General features: G+C 43.4%; 1 protein-coding gene across 5 annotated transcripts in view; it reads right to left on the bottom strand.

The window, feature by feature from the left end:
• The window catches only part of LOC145343266 (sorbin and SH3 domain-containing protein 2-like), a 283,373-nt gene that overhangs the window by 15,103 nt on the left and 247,350 nt on the right, over positions 1 to 20,920 (bottom strand). Inside the window, exons 23-25 of one of the 5 annotated variants that reach the window (XM_080189388.1) lie at positions 11,843 to 12,637; positions 11,152 to 11,319; positions 8,230 to 8,340 (exon numbers count right to left, since the gene is read on the bottom strand). The exons of the other annotated variants lie outside the window; for them this stretch is intronic. Of the exons in view, the coding sequence (XP_080045514.1) occupies positions 8,230 to 8,340; positions 11,152 to 11,319; positions 11,843 to 12,637 (1,074 nt within the window). The remainder of the gene's footprint in view (positions 1 to 8,229; positions 8,341 to 11,151; positions 11,320 to 11,842; positions 12,638 to 20,920) is intronic. 5 annotated transcript variants of the gene reach the window in all.

Raw genomic sequence — 20,920 nt, 5'->3', positions numbered from 1 at the left:
TAATCCACAAGAGCTGCAGCAAAGAAAGAGCCTTCCATACACGCACCATCATGCGTCCCACATGCTCTGCTCCACGCTGATCACAACACGGCAAAGTCAAATCTGAGGCCGGGTCAGGTTGGACACACACTGCAACATAGGCTTACTGTTCATGCATGCTATGCTTTCTCAAGGGACAGAAAAAAATGAAGACATGATATTGCACTGCAAAGTAATAAAATTCCTCAAAAAATTAAATGCTCCACAGCCAGTCAAGAATAATGAACCTTGTTTATCCCACAATGCTGGTTTGTGTGCACACCCTTTTCAATGATGTCACCAATAACTTGTGAATGAAACTCCCTAAATGCATATTTTTCCCACACCTTATGCAGATGATTGTTTTTAAAGGTTGCTATGGAAAACAACTCGTGTTTTTTGCTGAAAAAAAACAGACATGTTGCTGAAGCTTTTTGTCTTGTACTCATCAGGACAAATACAAGTAGTCAAAATTTCGAATGATCTCAACAACTTACACCACAGGAGAAAATGGTGCTGATTGATTGGCAAGACAGCTCTGACTGGCTGAGGCATTGTCATGGAGGAGGCAACAGGAAACTATAGGCTTCCCATGCTCCCGGGCAATTTAAAAATAGTGCAAGGCTTGAACATATTCCTTTTGTTTGCAGAGAAAAGATCCTTGGGTATGAATGTATGTTGCTTCAAGCAAGTGTAAATGAGCCAAGTTAGGAGCGCGACTGATTATCTTAAGCTAGTTGTTAGCTTGGCTATTGGCTCACACTGCTGAGCAAGTTCTTTCCAATGAAGGAATCGCATTCGACAATAGACATTTCGTCTTGGGTTTTGTAAGCAATGGTCGGGTGAGCAAAGTCTGTACACTGTCTATTACAAACAACCGAAGGAATGTGCTGTTGGGAAGGTTGAGGAGCCAATAGTGCTTTTTCCATGGCAACGCCTTGGCCAGTCAGGAGTTGACTTGCCCACCTAGCAACACGCTTTTCTCCTGTAGTATGAATTGTATTTGTTTGAAATTTTTGCATTCTTGTGTTCGTTCTGAGGAGTGCAAGAAAAGCTTCAGTAACAGGGTCACTCTTTTCAGTCAAGCTCTTTATATCAAGCAACTGGAAATTATGGTTGTTTATCCTTATTGTGTTTTTATTGTTGATCAGAGAGTATGAACGGCAAAGGTTTTTAATCTATAACGAGCAATCTTAGACCCAAGGCAGAATCTCAGGATGCTGAGCCACATTCAATTAACCCAGCACCACTGTGGAAAATCTTGTAGTTAACTCACTAATACAAGTATCTAATAGCCAGCAGCACGTATTCTAGATTGCAATAGCTTCAAAACAGCAAGGAATGTGTTCCAAACTACCCATAGCTGCTCTGTGATCTCCCTCCTGTAATTTACATTATTAAAAGAGGAGATTGACCAGGATATTGCCTGGGATGGAGTGTTTTAGTTATGAGAAAAGGCTGGTTAGGCTAGACTTGTTTGCCTTGGAGCAGAGAAGGCTGAGGGGGGACATGACTGAGGTGTACAAAATTACAGGGGAGATAAATAGTTCAGATAGGAAGCAGCTTTTTTCCTTAGTAGAGGGATCAATATCAAGGGCTTAGATTTAAGGCAAAGGGCAGGAGATTTAGAGGGGAGTTGAGACAAAACCTTTTCACCCAGAGGAAGGCAGCAATCTGAAACTCACTGCCTGAAAGGGTAGTGGAGGTGGGATCCCTCACAACATTTAAGAAGTATTTAGATGAACATTTCAAATGCCACAGCATACAAGGTGATGGGTCATGTTTTTGGAAATGGGATTAGAATGGATAGGTGCTTGATATGATGGACCAAATGGGTCTCTTTCTGTGCTGTAAAACCCCAACTCTATGACATACAACCTGGCAAATCTTCAGGGGGTAACAAACTCCAGTGGCTTTCAATAATGACCTTATGCCCTAAGAACTATATTTTCAGATCGAGATGGGAGGAGCACTTTTGGGTAGAAAAAAACTCCGTTCAGATTTCCTCATCCTATTAAGAGGGAGTCAGAGGGTTAACGAAAAAAGAGACAAAATTCCCTTGCACACACAATTTAATGTTACTCAAAGATTAAAGACTCAGCTCTCCCCTTGCAGTAGATTGATCATCGATCATCCAAACAAATTCAAACATTTCCAGCTCATTATTACCAAGGGAAATAGAAGAGTGTCATCTGATTTATCAAAATGAAACAGTTTATAAAACAATTTATGTTCTCAAATGAATGTTCAAAAACATAGAATTTCAACAATAATCATCAGAATGTTAAGGTGGACTGTAAGCGAATCCTCTCTTCCCAAACTTTCCATTCCTAAATTGGAAAGAGTTACGGTTGGCAGAGGCTAATCACCTTAGCCTCAGCACATCACTGCAGGAGTTCCTCAGGGCAGTATCCTGGATTTAAACATCTTCAGCTGCACCATCACAAGAACAGAAATGTGCAGTGCTTAGTTCAATTTGTAAGTCTTCAGATACTGAAGTAATCTGTCTCCATATGTGACGAGACAACATTCAAGCTCTGGATAATAAAAAGGCAGTGAATGACCATCTCCAAAAACACATACTCTAAATATCTCTATCAATGTCCAGGGGTTACAATTGACCAGAAGCCTAACTAGAGCACCAATATAAATACTGTAGCGACAACAACACATCAAAGGCTGGGATTTCTGAGGCGAGTAGTCCGCCTCCTGACCCCTCAAAGCCTCTCTACTTTCTACAAGGCACAAGGAGGTAATGATCTAGTGGTATTGTTGCAGGATTATTAGCCAATGTTTCTGAGAACCCAGGTTTGGATCCCATCACAGCAGGTGGCGGAATCTGAATTCAACAAAAAAAAAATCGGAATTAAGAATCTACCAATGGCCATGAAACCATAATCGATAGTCAGAAAAACCCATCTGGTTCACTAATGTCCTTTAGGGAAGGAAATCTGCTGTCCTTGTGACTCCAGAGCCACTGCAATGTGATTGACTCTTAGTTGCCCTCCAAGGGTAACTAGGGATGGGCAATAAATGCTGGCCAGCCAGCGAGACCTATGTCCCATGAATGAATAATAAAAACAAAAATAAGAAAAAAAAAACAAGGCACGAGTCAAGAGTATAATGGAATGCACTCCACTTCTCTGGATGGGTGCAACTCCAACAAAACTCAAAAAGCTTTGACACCATCCAAGACAGAGCAACCCACTTGATTGGAAACCTTCAGTTCTTTCACCAGCAATGCACAATGCTTTCCACAGAGCAGGACCCACCCTTCCCTTCCACATTTCTAACATGTTCTTTTGAAAAAGACGACATGCCCACTTTGTCCTGACTTAACACACCACCACATTACGACTTGGCCAACATATTATCAGGGTCAATCGGCTTGCTAACAAGCTCAGTTGACCCTTGATTATCCAGTTTAAATATGCTGGGCAGGAAGCAGATATTAGCACCCGCCCATATGGAAGTGAACAGGAAGGCATTGGCATCCGTCATATTTTATGTGCCACTCCCACCACCCCCACTGCAAACCAACCCAGCGGGGGCACCTAAAATCCAGCCCCACACTATTACCAACACTCTGGTGACAAATGCCAATGTTCAACCCCAGAATACCACCTTCCCTCTCACACTTCATCCCACCCTGCAGCAGCCCAAGCCACAGCTATCACTGGTTGCTCATACTTACCTCTTGATTCCAAACCCACTTTTCTCATTTGCAGGCCACAGTTAATGGTTATCTCTCCCTGTATAGGATCCCATTTCCACTGCATCCACCTTGAATATTTCCACCATCAATCTCGGACCTCTTGCCATTTATACCTTTCCCACTTCACTTTCAAGATTGTTTCAATCCCAAACTTGGCTATTCCTTCACTGGTTTTCCAACTTGCCTATAGATCACCTGGGCTGGGCAGCAGTGACCTCATTCACAGGCTTTGAGGTTTGGGACAACTTTGCCTCACGCCGATGTGGAAGTTCTGATGGTACTTTACAATCCTTAGACAATTAATCTGCAGCAGTCGAAGTTTTTGCCCCTTTGAGGGGGTGAGGTCCTGCCCTCAAAGAACTGTTGGCCAGTTGAAGGGCCACTTCAGTCTCGACAGTGCCACTAGGAGCCGTGGCCATTACTGGCACTGCAGCAGGCTGCATCCAGTGAAGGTGCAGGTGGCCCCAGAAAAATGATAAGTCAAGTTGGACGCACCAGATCATACAGGTCCTGGTAGGGAGTTGGTGGAAGAATGTCGGTCGTGAGGGTGGGTCTTTCACTGGGGGTTTTGGGGATGGGGGGATACCCTCTGTGGACCACAGGGTGCACAGACAAGAGAATCTCCACCCAACCCTGCAATGGGGTTGCCTGGGTATACTTGATGGTCTCCCCATATGCAGTGCCCACACACCCCTGGTAAATAACAGTTCTGGTAGGAAGAGACACTTAATTGATCATTTAAGGGTCTCAGTTGGACTATGGCGGAAGGGTTATCCACTGCCTTTCCTGCCACTGCAAAATTGCTATCAGTAAGGGGAGGTGGGATCAGAGGGGGGGTGGGATCCTGGGTAGAGGGGGTGAAAGTGAGGGGGGCATAGAAGGGGACGGCATTGCACGGCATTGTGGGGGTGGGGCGGAGCGAGGTTTGAAATGTATATACTTTAACGCGAGGAGTATTCGCAATAAAGTGGATGAACTTGCAGCGTGGACCAGTACCTGGGACTTTGATGTTGTGGCCATTTCAGAGACGTGGATAGAGCAGGGTCAGGAATGGATGTTGCAGGTGCCGGGGTACAAGTGCTTTAGTCGGAGTAGAGAAGGAGGTAGAAGGGGGGGTGGAGTAGCATTATTGGTCAAGGACTATATCACAGTGTCAGAGAGGAAGTTTAATGAGGACTTGTCTGTTGAGGTAGTATGGGCAGAAATTAGAAATAGGAGAGGAGAGGTCACCCTGTTGGGAGTCTTTTATAGACCTCCAAAAAGTTCTAGAGAGGTTGAGGAAAGGATTGCAGAGACGATCCTGGTTAGGAGTGAAAGTAATAGGGTAATTGTTATGGGGGATTTTAACTTTACTAACATTGATTGGAATTCCTATAGCTCTAGCTCGTTAGAGGGGTCAGTTTTTGTTCAAAGTGTGCAGGAAGGTTTTTTGACTCAATATGTAGATAGGCCAACTAGAGGTGAGGCTATATTGGACTTGGTGCTGGGAAATGAGCCAGACCAGGTGCTAGACTTGGAAGTTGGTGTGCTTTTTGGTGATAGTGACCACAATTCGGTTACGTTCACCTTAGTGATGGAAAGGGATAGGCATGAACCTCGGGTCAGTAGTTTTGGCTGGGGGAAGGGTAATTATGAGGCCATTAGGAGAGAATTAGGAAGCATTGGTTGGACTAGGAGATTACAGGGACTAGGAACGTCTGAAATGTGGAGTTTTTTCAAGGAGCAGCTACTGTGGGTCTGTGATAGGTATGTCCCTGTCAGGCAAGGAGGAATTGGTAGGGCTAGGGAACCGTGGTGCACAAAAAAAGTTGATTTGTTGGTTAGGAAGAAGAAGGAGGCTTATGTTCGGATGAGGCTTGAGGGCTCAGGTAGTGCAGTAGAAAGCTTTAGATTGGCTAGGAGGGAGTTGAAGAGGGAGTTAAGAAGGGCTAGAAGAGGGCATGAGATGACTTTGGCTGATAGGATTAAGGAGAATCCTAAGGCGTTCTATAGGTATGTCAAGAACAGAAGGTTGGTTAGGGCAAGATTAGGGCCAGTTACAGACAGTAGGGGGAAGTTGTGTGTGGAACCGGAAGAGATTGGAGAGGCATTGAACCATTATTTCTCTTTGGTGTTCACGCAGGACGATATGAATGTAGCTGAGGAGGTCACTGGGGTGAAGGGGTGTAAAATAGAAAGTATTGTAGTTGATACAGAGGATGTGTTGGATATTCTAGATGGGTTGAAAATAGATAAGTCCCCTGGTCCAGACGGGATTTACCCTAGGATTCTATGGGAGGCAAGAGAGGTGATTGCAGAGCCACTGGCTCTGATCTTCAGGTCGTCGTTGGTCTCTGGTATAGTACCGGAAGATTGGAGGACAGCGAATGTTGTCCCATTGTTTAAGAAGGGGAGCAGAGACTTCCCTGGGAATTATAGACCAGTGAGTCTTACTTCTGTAGTGGGCAAGGTTTTAGAAAGAATTATTAGGGATAGGATTTATAGTTATTTGGAGAGTAATGAATTGATTAGAGATAGTCAGCATGGTTTTGTAGCGGGAAGGTCGTGCCTTACTAACCTTATTGAGTTCTTTGAGAAGGTGACCAAAGAGGTGGATAGGGGTAAGGCAGTAGATGTGGTATATATGGATTTTAGTAAGGCGTTTGATAAGGTTCACCATGGTATGCTTCTGCAGAAAATGCAGATGTATGGGATTGGTGGTAATTTAGGTACCTGGATCAGGAATTGGTTAGCAGATAGGAGACAGAGGGTGGTGGTTGATGGTAATTATTCATCATGGAGTTCGGTTACGAGTGGTGTGCCTCAGGGATCTGTTTTGGGGCCACTGCTGTTTGTAATCTTTATTAATGATCTGGATGAGGGTATAGTTGGGTGGATTAGTAAGTTTGCTGATGACACCAAAGTCGGAGGTGTGGTAGATTGTGAGGAAGGGTGTCGAAGTTTGCAGGGTGACTTGGACAGGTTGCAGAGCTGGGCCGCGAGGTGGCGGATGGAGTTTAATGCGGAGAAGTGTGAGGTAATCCATTTCGGTAGGAATAACAGATGTGTTGAGTATAGGGCTAACGGGAGGACTTTGAATAGAGTGGAGGAGCAGAGGGATCTAGGTGTATGTGTACATAGATCCCTGAAAGTTGGGAATCAAGTAGATAAGGTTGTTAAGAAGGCGTACAGTGTCTTGGCGTTTATTGGTAGGGGGACTGAATTTAGGAGTCGCAGCGTCATGTTGCAACTGTACACAACTCTGGTGCGGCCGCACTTGGAGTACTGTGTGCAGTTCTGGTCCCCACATTACAGGAAGGATGTGGAGGCTTTGGAGAGGGTGCAGAGGAGGTTTACCAGGATGTTGCCTGGTATGCAGGGGAGGTCCTATGAGGAGAGACTGAGGGATTTGGGGTTGTTTTCACTGGAAAGAAGGCGGCTAAGAGGGGATCTTATAGAAACATATAAGATGATTAGAGGTTTAGATAGGGTGGATGGTGATAGCCTGTTTCCTCGGATGGAGAAATCTAGCACGAGGGGGCATGGCTTTAAATTAAGGGGGGGTAGTTATAGGACGGATGTCAGGGGCAGGTTCTTTACCCAGAGGGTGGTGAGGGACTGGAATGCCCTGCCTGCTGCAGTTGTAAATGCGCCTAGTTTGGGGGCGTTTAAGAGATTGGTGGATAGGTTTATGGACGAAAAGGGATTGGTTTAGATTAGTGGGTCAATGTTTTTTTTTAAAAATAAGACTGGTCGGCGCAACATTGTGGGCCGAAGGGCCTGTTCCGCGCTGTAATGTTCTATGTTCTATGTAATGAGCATGCAACCACTTGCTTTCCCATTGGAGTTTACACTTCCTCTCTAATCTCCATCCGCTCCACCTCCCAAGAGCTCCAGATCATCCCAGCCCTCCATTTTGCTACTCCTTCACTTGCCTGCATGCTTCTTATAGGGATACATATTAATGATTTGATTATGAAGAGAGAGATTTATCAACTGTTAAGAGGCACATTTGTGAGTTTAAAACATATATTGTTTTTCAAAGCAAGGATAACATCATTCAACACAAGTAACTTCAACTGAAAGGCAGTGAAGGAATCACAAAGCATTTTAAAAATCGATTGATATGGATAACAATTAATTAAGTAGATGGCAGATTAATATTCTGTATAATTTTCTAAATATTTAATGTTACTTCGCAAGTAGTGCCATCAGTTTTTTGAACATTGCTGGTTTTGTACACAGCGCAGAATCATTCTTCTGTAATCTTCAGCGCAAATGTTATCAGAGCACACGACAACATTGTGGGATGAAATGACAGGGAGTGGCAGGGAGAGGTTTAGTGTCACCACAACACAGCACTCTAAAGTACAAACGCACTCCAGTAAGCTATAGAATGCATCGGAAATTATGTGAAAGAAAGAAATGTTAATTCAATTCACACAAGACACACTTCAGCAATAAAGCAAACAGTTCTTTTCTGCACGTCTTATATATTGCTTTCCCAATTCCCCTACCCTATGAGATGGTAAAAAGCTACTCCTGACAGGTGAACCACAGGATCGCTTAGACATCACAGGGCTGCGAGGAGGCTTACCAACAATAGCTACACCGGTCTTCAGTCCTGTCTGCAAAAGCCACAGAGGTGTAATCAGACTGCCGGGAGTTAAGGTTATTTTAAAAGAGCAGAGACTACTTAAGGAAGATTTAGAAATGTCAAGGAATCGCATAATCTAAAATCAAATAAGTTTAGTGCAAAATGGTTTTGGCTTTCTTCAAATATCATAACACCCAGAGCACAAATAAAGCATCAAGGCTCAAAGTGACTCCCAAGTGAACCAGAATGAGACTAACACCTCCAGAAAATCTCAATCCTTTTTGCACTAATGTTAGATAAAGGCTGGCTCTGGATGGAGGCTGCAGTAACTCTATAACTGCAGCACTGAGGTGAAGGGAAGACACTTTGCACCAAAGCTAGTCATACAGTCATATAGAGTGTATCATATACAACATCACCCTACCTTATCCAGAACACATGCTGTCTTAGTTTTATGTACATCTTTAATTAACTTAGATCCCCAGTTCTAGATTGGCCCTTTCACCCATCCTCGACTTCTCAAGAGATTGACTGCTTTTCCGGAATATGATTCCATGGATATTCTTCACTATTTACTGTCCCAGTCAAATGATCATTATTCATGTGCAGACTTTGACAAGCATGGCGCTTGACAGCTGTCTGCCCATATCTGATGTTCAGGCATACACGCTGCCAATGGATCAGGAGCAGAACACTCGATGGAGGGGTTCAGTGTCAACTGTGACAACCTAGCTGTGTCTACAATTGATGCCGCTAACACTAAATAGAACAGGGACTGAACCTGGGATATTTCTATGATTCTGCGAATCTGAATAAATGTGTAATTTGTTAAGCAGTCATCTCAAAAGCAGCTGGGGTAGCACTGCCCAAACCTACTTCTGTTGCTGGTAATACAGAGCTGCATCTCATTGATCAAACCTAATCTGAAACCCAGATGAAAGTGGAGCTTGCTACACAGTCCTTTAACTAGTGGCAAAAGTACAAAGTCTAACAACTTCTCTTCTGCAAAAGAAAAGGATTTTCCAAGTTATGCAGCAGGAAGTAAGAGTTCAGAACACTTTTTAAGATTGATTAGAATACGATTGTATCAGATAAATATTCATTAAGGCGTGTAGCAGGAGTATGGCAATATTCATGGTAGGGGGAAGGTGCAATTATCACAAAACAGGAGCCACCGAAAATTAAGTACTCTTTCAGAGAGTTGGTTTTCTCTCATTTTACCTAAAGACCTCACCTTTTTTCTGTTCTATGTCCCTACCAGAATGCCTACAGAAAAAGAAACAACTTCAAGTTATGTTCTTCCTGTTTATTATGGGCCACCTCAATCATTTCTACGATTCTTTTTTTTTTACAGCAATTTATCCACTTTCCACTTGCTTCCATTCCAGTTTCCTCCCGCCATCCAAAGATGTGCAGGTTAGGCGGATTGGCCAGTGTCAGGGGGACTAGCTAGGGTAAATGCATGGGGTTATGGGGATGGGGACTGGGTGGGATTGTGGTCGGTGCAGACACGAATGGCCTCTTTCTGCACTGTAGGATTCTATGATAAGCGTATTCACTCCATCGAGAGTAGGAGTTCACCACATGTGGAATCGTGCAACATACTGGCAACACAGCGCCATGATGCAAGAGGCTTATTTTCCAGTCTTATCCTCTTGAAGTTTTATTCTTTTCTTTTTGTTTTCTAAACTGACATGTAAAAAAATGTTTGATTTTGGAGGCTTCTATCAAAATATTAAGAGCTTCAAATCTGATTTCTGCAACTTTCTGGGTCAGGATGTAACAACCAAATACAGAGAAAATTCTTGGGTGGGAGTTCTCCCATTTTGAGGCTCAGTGTGGTGGGTGGGCGACACTGGAGGCGCCTGTCCCACCTGCTAGAATACTGGGACCCTGAACCAGATTCTGCACCTGGAAGTGAATTACTTACACACAAGCAAGTTCCCCTCTGACTCGCCTGGTTGGCTGGCAGCAGATTCACCCCCTGCCCTCAGCTGATGTGTTTGATAAAATACCCACTGGCAAGACTGAATGTTATGATGGGGTGCAGATGTTTTAATGAACATTCCTGAGGTACAAATTAACGTAAAGGATATTTGCACATCCTGCCAGCAAGAAGAGCGATCTGCCATTGGGAGGACTGCAACTGAATCTTATGCTGGCGTGATTCCGACTTTCTGGTTCTCACTAGATTCTCTCGACTGTCCACCAGCAGACCTGCCACAATCTGGTTGGGAGAATTCTGCCCATTGTCTTTGGAACTGTCAGCAGTTATTGCATGATCAGCTAAATATAGGTCAGGGACAAATGTCCACTCAACATTTATTCATCAATCATAAATCTAATTACATCTCTTCTGTAAAACTGAAGCAAGAAAAATATTCCATATGAGTGTCAAAAAAGCAGTTCATCTATGTTTATTTCTTTAAAATCACCCTGTATTGTTGCTTTGCACTATTCTGATCACCTCAGAGATTCTTGCTGATAATTAAATTTATGTTCCTCTTTTTTGGTGAAAACGTAGCTTTGGATCTATTCTATCTCCTTTTCAAACAGGCCACCTCACACTGATATATACTCCAATGATCTGGTGGAGAGTTCAATCCAGTTTTGCTTTATCTCTGTTGGAAGGAGCATGACTTCTGCAGCAGGAAATAACACAAACCTACATCTCTCCACGTAAATACTTGGCCACCATTCACCTCACCATTATTCCTTTAGAAAATGTTTACCTTTGTAAGCTGTTTGCCAACTTGTAAGTTAAAACCTTAACAAGCGCAACATTTGTACCATTCACTTTCAATCACTTGTGTTACTTTGCTCTTGATGCGATCCAAGTTACCTTCAACTTTGGAGACCTAGGTTCCTGACTGGAGGATTTGGTGCAGAATATGGGTCTTTGAGGGAGTTGTGAAGGTGAAGAGAAAGACAGACAGGAGGAGATCGTTGACAGTGGGGATGGATGTGAGGGAGGAGAAGCAATAGTTTTGTCAGTTCCAGATGTTACAGTCTGCATATGTAAAAAAGAGAAGAGTAGAAAGAGAAAAATAAACACAAGAGGACTAACTATGGCTAGTTACTTTCAAACTGAAAATGATGCACTTCTTAAAAAGTGTATTGTTTACTGGCTTTCCATTGTATTTCATTCACTACGTGCATCTAATTTATAATTATATTTCAAAAATGTCATTATTACAGCAGTCAACATAAACATGCAATACCAAGTTGATAGCAAAGGTTTGAATGTTCCCCTAACCTTGAATACTAGCAAACACCACTCGTCCCTTTTATAAGCTCACGGACATTCAGTTGTCCCTATTCTTTGAGGCGAAGTCCCTTAAATCAATACCTGCATGCTGTTGCTGACACACTGTTTTTAGAAAATGTTAAAGCTAGCATCAGATTTGAGTTACAACACACTGGTGAGAGAGGGTGGGGGAAGAGTTAAAACACATTTTGTTCAAAGGCATATTAAGTAATTTAGTAGGCAACGAGTTATATCAGGCCTAGCTTTTGCTCCACTGTATTTGTACCTCAATATCAATTCTCGCTTCTGTCTGATCATCGGACAAAACTGGTTTCATTTTATTTGCCACTGGTGCCTTATACACTTCACTAGGGTCTTCCTGTATATAGAGTTCTGGAGGTTCCTTGTTTGCATCCGGACTATGTCCACGGAAACATGTGAGCTTAACTCCATCACCCTTTGACTGGCTTCCTTCAGTGATTGACAGCATTTCTTTACAGAGTTTCTGTTCATGCTTGTCCCTGTCTTGCAGGGATTTCGTCGGAGAGCTACTTTCAAATGGCTCTGTAATAACTAAAGAAACTTCTGTAGCGCCGGCCGTTTTTCCATTGACAGAGGGAAGGGTTTTGAACTTCTTAAGGGATTCCTGAGGTTTTCCTGCTACCTGCGTTATGTTTGTGTCACCTCCATGGGGTAGCGTGTGAAATGAGAAGATGGGCGAATGCGAGGCAGTATGGAGCGGTGGTGGGCTGAATGGATAGTGCAGGCTTTCTGGTGAGCTGGGATGGTTCTTCGAAGATGTGACTGGAATGAAATGACTCAATCTTTCATCGGAAGTAGCATTTCTTGAGGGGCTTGGGTCAGACTTGCACGAGGTGACTGACAAAGATGTAACTAAATCGGACATCAGGCTATCAGGAAAAGATGGTGGTTCGGGGGCTGTGGTATTCGCAGGGGACGGCCCAACTGTCAGTGATATCCACTCATTGGTGATTGCTTGGACTCCAGATTTATTTGGACAGGGTGAATGATGATGCCCGAGAACAGGGGATGTTGCATTGAGCCTTCGACAAGAAGCCAACTTAGAAAGGAAATAGGAAAAGTTGAGAAAACAAAGTTATTAAGGACACAAAACAATGACAATGGAAGCAGTTTTCAGTGAAAGATTTCATTGGTATAAGTAAGCACCAACTCAATTCACCTAAAAGGATATTGCTGCAGTTGATCAGATTGTCCAGTTAGATGTATTCATTATGTACAAAATGCCTATCCATAAAAACTGGATTCTCATAACTTTACCAGTAAGTAGTATATCGAGATAAGGATTACAAATTGCTCACCACTCTAGAAGGAACACTTTGCCAGTATAGTGAATGCACCATTGATTGATTTTTGGCTCAAAGTACCTGATCTTCAAGATACTAAACTTGCTTTGTTCAAAGTTCCATATAACATGCATCATCAAAAAGTTCAGCTGATATTTAATGCATTTTATCGAAGAAATTTCCTATGGATAAGTTGATGCAATGCTAACCATTTCAAAGAAAGCATCAACTCCTCGAGGTGCATTAGCGATACCGAAAGTCTATGGTATGTTAGCTTAAAAATATGAAGCTAGTCTTTTAACTGTTGCACCATCATTGATGTAGTTTCTTTTCTTTTATATCACGGTAACTAGAGTGCAGCTCATGATCTCCACACATTCGGGAAGTGTGTCAGATACAAGTCAGAATGTAACGTCAATGCCAGTTTAGAAAAATGGAAGGACCTGAATGGGAAAACTTAAATACAGACTAAACATGGATGAGATCCACATGGATGATTATCTGACCCGGTGTGTGTATGAAACATTATATTTTTGTGTAAATCACACACCGAGAGTGGAGCTTTAAAGCGCTGGGGCTGTAAAATGTAGAGAGCCATTCTAAACCCCAGTGACTTCAGCGGGCTAGAAAATCCCACCATCATAAAATTCTACCTCTGGAATTATGGAGAAGATGCTGTCCCACACATCATTTTACTTATCTCACATTGTAAACGCACACACTATTGTCCTGAATCAAACAACTTCAGAGGTTTCTTGTTGATGACCTTAGGGTGGAGTTTCTGCCTGGAGCCCAAAGTGTGCTCAGAATTGTACTGGTGAGGTCAGAGTTCAAGTTTCTGCTAAAAATGATCTGCATAATCCAGCACCGATGCTCCACAAGGCTGTGTTCTCAGCCTCCTAATGTACTCCTTATACACCTATGACTGTGTGGCCAAATTCCCCTCCAATTCAATTTTCAAGTTTGCCGATGACACTACTGTAGTGGGTCAGATCTCAAACAATGATGAGACAAAGTACAGGAATGAGACAGAGAATCTGGTGAACTGGTGCGGCGACAGTAATCTCTCCCTCAATGTCAACAAAATGAAGGAGATTGTCATCGACTTCAGGAAGTCGAGGGGAGAACATGCCTGTCTACATCAATGGGGATGAAATAGAAAGGATCAAGAGCTTCAAGTTTTTAGATGCCCAGATTACCAACAAATCGTCCTGGTCCCCCCGTGCTGACACTATAGTTAAGAAAGCCCACCAACCTCTCTACTTTCTCAGAAGACCAAGAAAATTTGGCATGTCAGCTACGACTCTCACCAACTTTTACAGATTCACCATAGAAAGCATTCTTTCTGCTGTACCAGAACTTGCCATGGCTCCTGCTCTGCCCAAGACCGCAAGGAACTATGAAAAGTTGTGAATGTAGCCCAATCCATCATGCAAACCAGCTTCCCATTCATTGACTTGGTCTACACTTCCCACTGCCTCAGCAAAGCACCCAGCATAATTAAGGACCCCACGCACCCAGGACATTCTCTCTTCCACCTTCTTCTGTCGGGAAGAAGATACAAATGTCTGAGGTCACGTACCAACTGGCTCAAGAACAGCTTCTTCTCTGCTGTCATCAGTCTTTTGAATAGACTTACCTCGCATTAAGTTGATCTTTCTCTACACCTAAGCTACGACTGTAACATTACATTCTGCACTCTCCTTTCCTTCTCAATGAACAGTATGTTGTGTCTGTATAACGCGCAAGAAACAATACTTTTCACTGTATACTGAAACATGTGACAATAATAAATCAAGTCAAAGTCAACTTCCCCACAATGGATGGTGAATTGGCAGATCTGTAGTTACCTGGTTTCACCACCATAGAACATAGAACATTACAGCGCAGAACAGGCCCTTCGGCCCACGACGTTGCGCCGACCAGTTAAAAAGCAATGACCCTCTAACCTAAACCAAACCTTTTCCATCCATAAACCTATCCATGGATCTCTTAAACGCCCCCAAACTAGGCGCATTTACAACTGCAGCAGGCAGGGCATTCCAATCCCTCACCACCCTCTGGGTAAAGAACCTACCCCTGACATCCGTCCTATAACTACCACCCCTTAATTTAAAGCTATGCCCCCTCGTGCTAACTTTCTCCATCCGAGGAAAAAGGCTATCACTGTCCACCCTATCTAAACCTCTAATCATCTTATATGTTTCAATAAGGTCCCCTCTTAGCCGCCTTCTTTCTAACGAAAACAACCTCAAATCCCTCAGTCTCTCCTCATAGGACCTCCCCTCCATACCAGGCAACATCCTCGTAAACCTCCTCTGCACCCTCTCCAAAGCCTCCACATCCTTCCTATAATGTGGGGACCAGAACTGCACACAATACTCCAAGTGCGGCCGCACCAGAGTTTTGTACAGTTGCAACATGACGCTGCGGCTCCTAAATTCAATCCCCCTACCAATAAACGCCAAGACACCGTATGCCTTCCTAACAACCCTATCTACTTGATTCCCAACTTTCAGGGATCTATGTACACATACACCTAGATCCCTCTGTTCATCCACACTATTCAGAGTCCTACCGTTAGCCCTATACTCCACACATCTGTTATTCCTGCCAAAGTGAATTACCTCACACTTTTCCACATTAAACTCCATCCGCCACCTCTCGGCCCAGCTCTGCAACTTGTCCAAGTCCCCCTGTAAACTAAGACACCCTTCCTCACTATCTACCACACCTCCGACTTTGGTGTCATCAGCAAATTTACTAATCCGCCCAACTATACCCTCATCCAGATCATTTATAAAAATTACAAACAGCAGTGGCCCCAAAACAGATCCCTGAGGCATACCACTCGTAACTGAACTCCATGACGAATACTTACCATCAACCACCACCCTCTGTCTCCTGTCCGCCAGCCAATTCCTGATCCAATTACCTAAATCACCCTCAATCCCATACATCTGCATTTTCTGCAGAAGCCTTCCATGGTGAACCTTATCAAACGCCTTACTAAAGTCCATATATACCACGTCAACTGCCTTACCCCCATCCACCTCTTTGGTCACTTTCTCAAAAACTCAATAAGGTTAGTAAGGCACGACCTACCCTCCACAAAACCATGCTGACTATCTCCAATCAATTCATTACTCTCCAAATAACTATAAATCCTATCCCTAATAATTTTTTCTAAAACCTTACCCACAACAGAAGGAAGACTCACCGGTTTATAATTCCCGGGGAAGTCTCTGTTCCCCTTCTTAAACAATGGGACAACATTCGCCATCCTCCAATCCTCCGGCACTATACCTGTGACCAACAACGACCTGAAGATCAGAGCCAGAGGCTCTGCAATCGCCTCTCTTGCCTCCCAGAGAATCCTAGGGTAAATCCCGTCCAGCCCAGGGGACTTATCTATTTTCAAACCCTCAAGAATATCTAGCACATCCTCCTTATCAACTGCAATACTGTCCAGTTTACAACGCTGTAACCCAGTGTTCTCCACAGCTACATTTATGTCCCCCTGCGTGAACACTGAAGCGAAATATTGGTTCAATGCCTCTCCAATCTCTTCCGGTTCCACACACAAATTCCCACTGCTGTCTCTAACTGGCCCCAATCTTGCCCTAACTAACCTTCTGTCCTTAACATATCTATAGAACGCCTTAGGATTCTCCTTAATCCTATCAGCCAAAGTCTTCTCATGTCCTCTCTCAACTCATTAACTTCAGCCCTTCTTAACTTACTTTATTAAATAATGGACTGGCAGTATTAATACAAAACACAATGGTTGTTCATGCCAGTGGGATTATCTGGTCCTGCCAGCAGTGCATGCCCTGCTGCAGGTTTGCTGGTGATATGGAGTGTGGCTTCAATGGGAATTTCCATTGACAGTGGTGGGACCAGATAATCCCGCCATCTCCCGCCACTGCGAAAAATGTTGAGGAAAGGCCAGAAAATCTCACCCAATGCTTTTTAAAACTAAAGAGCTTTGAAAAATTCTGATTAATCCATATACAATATCCCATTTGACCTTTTCCAATGCTGAGATGGAAGCCATTAACTATGTTCACTCACATTATTTTCTCCAATATCATTTTTAAATCTACCAGGTTCATTCACTTCATTATTTTTAGCCTTCTTTATACGGCTGACAATTTGTCCTCTGTGTTAATTTAACAAGTCTATGAAATTTCTTGTCTGCGTCCATCTTTAATTGACTGACTTGTTCCCCATTTTCTTTCTCTTACTTGTAAAAGTAATTTTGTTATTGGCTTTGATATGGTTTTTTCCATATTTTCTCTTTGCAACTCTCATGACTTTATTTATATCTCTTACTATTTATGAGTCTCCCCTGTGACACACTCACTCACATGTGTCCTGGATGCTGGTGAACCTTCTGGCCCATTCCCAGTAAATATTGGAATTAAACAGGGTTGTGTGCTTGTGCCAATCCCTACAGTTCAAAAGGAGGCCATTCAGCCCATCGAGTCTGCACCAACTCTCTGAAGAGCATCTTAACCAGGCCCACTTCCATCACCCTATACTGTAATTTTGTGCATTTACCCTGCTATATCACCTAACCTACACATCTTGGAACAGAAAGCGGCAACTTAGCATGGCCATTCCATCTAATTTGCACATCTTTGGACTGTGGGAGAAAACCAGAGCATCCGGAAGAAAGCCATGCAGACACATGCAAACTCCACACAGAGAATCATCCAAGGTGGCACGTTGGCACACTACTGCCTCATAGTGCCAGGGACCTGGGTTCAATTCCAGCCTCGGGTCATCATCTGTGTGAAGTTTGCATGTTCTCCCCATGTCTGCGTGAGTTTGCTCCGGTTTCTTCCCACAAGATACGTAGGTTAGATGGATTACTATGGTAAATGCATAGGGTTACAGGTCTAAGGTGATGGAAGTGGGCTTGGGTAAGTTGCTCTTTGGAGGTTTGGTGTAGACATGGTGGGCAGAATGGTCTACTTCTGCACTGTAGGGATTCTAACCGGGATTGGCATGAGCACACAGCCCTATTTAGTTCCATGGTGTCCAGATTACCAACAACCTGTTCTCATTCCTCCATGCAGATGCTATAGTTAAAAAAGCCCACCAATGCCTCTACTTTCTTTGGTATGTCTACTGTAGCTCTCACCAACTTCTAAAGATGCACCATAGAAAGCATTCTTTTTGGTTGTCCATCACTCAAACTAGCCTCCCATCCGTTGACTCTGTTTAAACATCCCACTGCTTCAGAAGGCAGCCAGCATAATCAAGGATCCCACATAATCCAGACATTCTCTCTTCCACCTTCTTCCATTGGGAAAAAGTTACAAAAGTCTGAGATCACATACCAACCGACTCAAAAACAACTTCTTCCCTGCTGCCAGCAGATTTTTGAATGGACCTACCTTGCATTAAGTTGATCTTTCTCTACACCCTAGCTATGACTATAACACTACATTCTGCACTCTCTCTTTTTCTTCTCTATGAATGGTATGCTTTGTATAGCATGCAAGAAACAATACTTTTTACTGAATACTAACACATGTGACAAAGATAAATCAAATCAAAATATTGACTGGGAATGGGTTAGAAGGTTCACCAGCATCCAGGACACGTGAGAGTGAGCGTGCCGCACAGGAGGCCCATAAATAGTAAGAGGTATAAATAGTCATGAGAGCTGCAAAAAGGAAATGTGAAAAAAAAACCTTGCAAGACATCTCAAAGCTAATAACAGAAGTATTTCTACAAGTCAGAGAAAGAAAATGGGAATTGGTATGGTGAATCAATTAGAGACAGATGCAAACAAGACTTTAATGAAGAAATTTCTAGATTTGTTAAATGAGTACAGAGGACAAAATGTCAGCAAGTATAAAGGCAGCTAAAAGTAATGAAGTGAAGGAACTTGGTAGATTTGAAAATGGGCGGTACAAGGTTAGCACTATCGTATGGATGGGAAGCTGCTCAATCTGAGATTGACCCAAGAAGGTCTCCAAAGACATATTTGGTGTTTTCTTGTTTGCTGGTGACAGTCCACTTCCTGCTGGATCACAGTTGGCCATTCAGTGTAGCACAAACTTGTTGTCCAATGCACATGACAACTTCAGCCTTATGATCAACACAAACAAAACTGAACTGGTCTATCGGGCTACGATGTGGGTATGCCGGCGTTGGACTGGCGTAAACACAGTAAAAAGTCTGACAACACCAGGTTTTAGTCCAACCGATTTATTTGATAATAGACTCACAAGCTTTCGGGGTTAGTCCCTTCGTCAGGTGAATGGAGAGTTCTGGCCTCAGACAGAGCATATAAAGCACAGACAGTTTAGAGATTACTGATTAGAATGCGAATCCTTACACCTAACCTGCTGTTCAAGACCTGAAGTGGCTGACAATGTGAGTGGAAGGAGCACTGATCACAGGTTAAAGAGATGTGTATTGTCTCCAGACAGTACAGTAAGTGAGGTTTTGCAAACCCAGGCAAGTCACGGGGGTTACAGATAATGCGATATGAACCCAAGATCCCTGTTGAGACCGTCCTCATGTGTGCGGAACTTGGCTATCAGTCTCTGTTCAGCGACTCTGCGCTGTCGTGTGTCATGACAGCACACATGAGGACGGTCTCAACAGGGATCTTGGGTTCATGTCGCACTATCTGTAACCCCCGTGACTTGCCTGGGTTTGCAAAACCTCACTTACTGTACTGTCTGGAGACAATACACATCTCTTTAACCTGTGATCAGTGCTCCTTCCACTCACATTGTCAGCCACTTCAGGTCTTGAACAGCAGGTTAGGTGTAAGGATTCGCATTCTAATCAGTAATCTCTAAACTGTCTGTGCTTTATATGCTCTGTCTGAGGCCAGAACTCTCCATTCACCTGACGAAGGGACTAACCCGAAAGCTTGCGAGTCTATTATCAAATAAATCGGTTGGACTAAAACCTGGTGTTGTCAGACTTTTTACTATCGGGCTACTCCAGAGAAGCTCCATCTCAGGTCCAAGCTTCCAGTCTATAGCTAGAAGCTGTCAGCTCACTTATCTTAGCAAGGCACTCTCTCCGATTGTCTATATCGGATACAAGAGTTACGACAAGAAGTGTAGCCTGTGGCCAAATTCGAACATCAATCTGGGAACAACGAGGAGTGAGTCTGTCTCCCAAACTGATGGCACAGAGCAAAAGGCCTTACTCACTGAGTTATTTTTGAGTCAGTTGGTACGTAATCTCAGATTTTTGTAACTTTTTCCTGATGGAAGAAGGTGGAAGAGAGAATGTCCGGGCTGAGTACCAGCATGGTATCAACAATCTCAACCACTTGCACTTGAGCTGTCACTGGAAGCTTCTGAAGATCAGAGGGCAGGACAAAATACCAGACACTGAGGCATTGACCAAACTGGCACTGCCAAGCATCCACACAATACTGAGACAGTCACAGTGGAATTGCATTGGTTACAGAGCCAGAATGCTGTCACTCACTGACAAAAGTTCTGCAAAGCAGGACTTCCTCTTGACAGGGGTTAGGAAATCCCACCTAAAACATTTAGTGTGATTCCCAGCGTTAAATGGCTGTGGGGTGGGCTCTCCAACATTTTAGCCCAGGAATCGTTACTACACTGCCCTGTTAAATCCATCCCCATGAATTCAATTTCAGAGTTATTCACACAATCTTTATAGTGCCGAAGGAGGCCATTTGGCCTATCGAGTCTGCACTGGCTCTCTGAAACTACATTCTACCCTAGTTCCACTTGATCTGCCTTATCTCCATAACCTTGACACTCATTCTTTTCAAATAACTATTCAATTCCCTTTTAAATAACGGAATCAAACCTGACTCCATCATCCTCTCGAAGTTCATTCCAGATTCCAACCACACTCTGGATAATTTTCTTTCCCCCTCACTTTTTTCCATAATTTTGAATCTGTGCCCTCTAGTTTTTGATGCTCTCTTTAATGGGAACACTTTCTCACTATTTACTCTGTCCATACTCCTCAGGATCTTGAATACCTCTCCAAGTCTCTTCTCAGCTTTCTTTTCTGCAAAG

This window comes from Carcharhinus amblyrhynchos, chromosome 5 (assembly GCF_965287045.1).
Source record: "Carcharhinus amblyrhynchos chromosome 5, sCarAmb.v2.hapA, whole genome shotgun sequence".
NCBI classification, from domain to species: Eukaryota; Metazoa; Chordata; class Chondrichthyes; order Carcharhiniformes; family Carcharhinidae; genus Carcharhinus; species Carcharhinus amblyrhynchos.
Note: the sequence above shows the minus strand (reverse complement) of the source record. Positions and strands in the feature narration are given on the sequence as shown.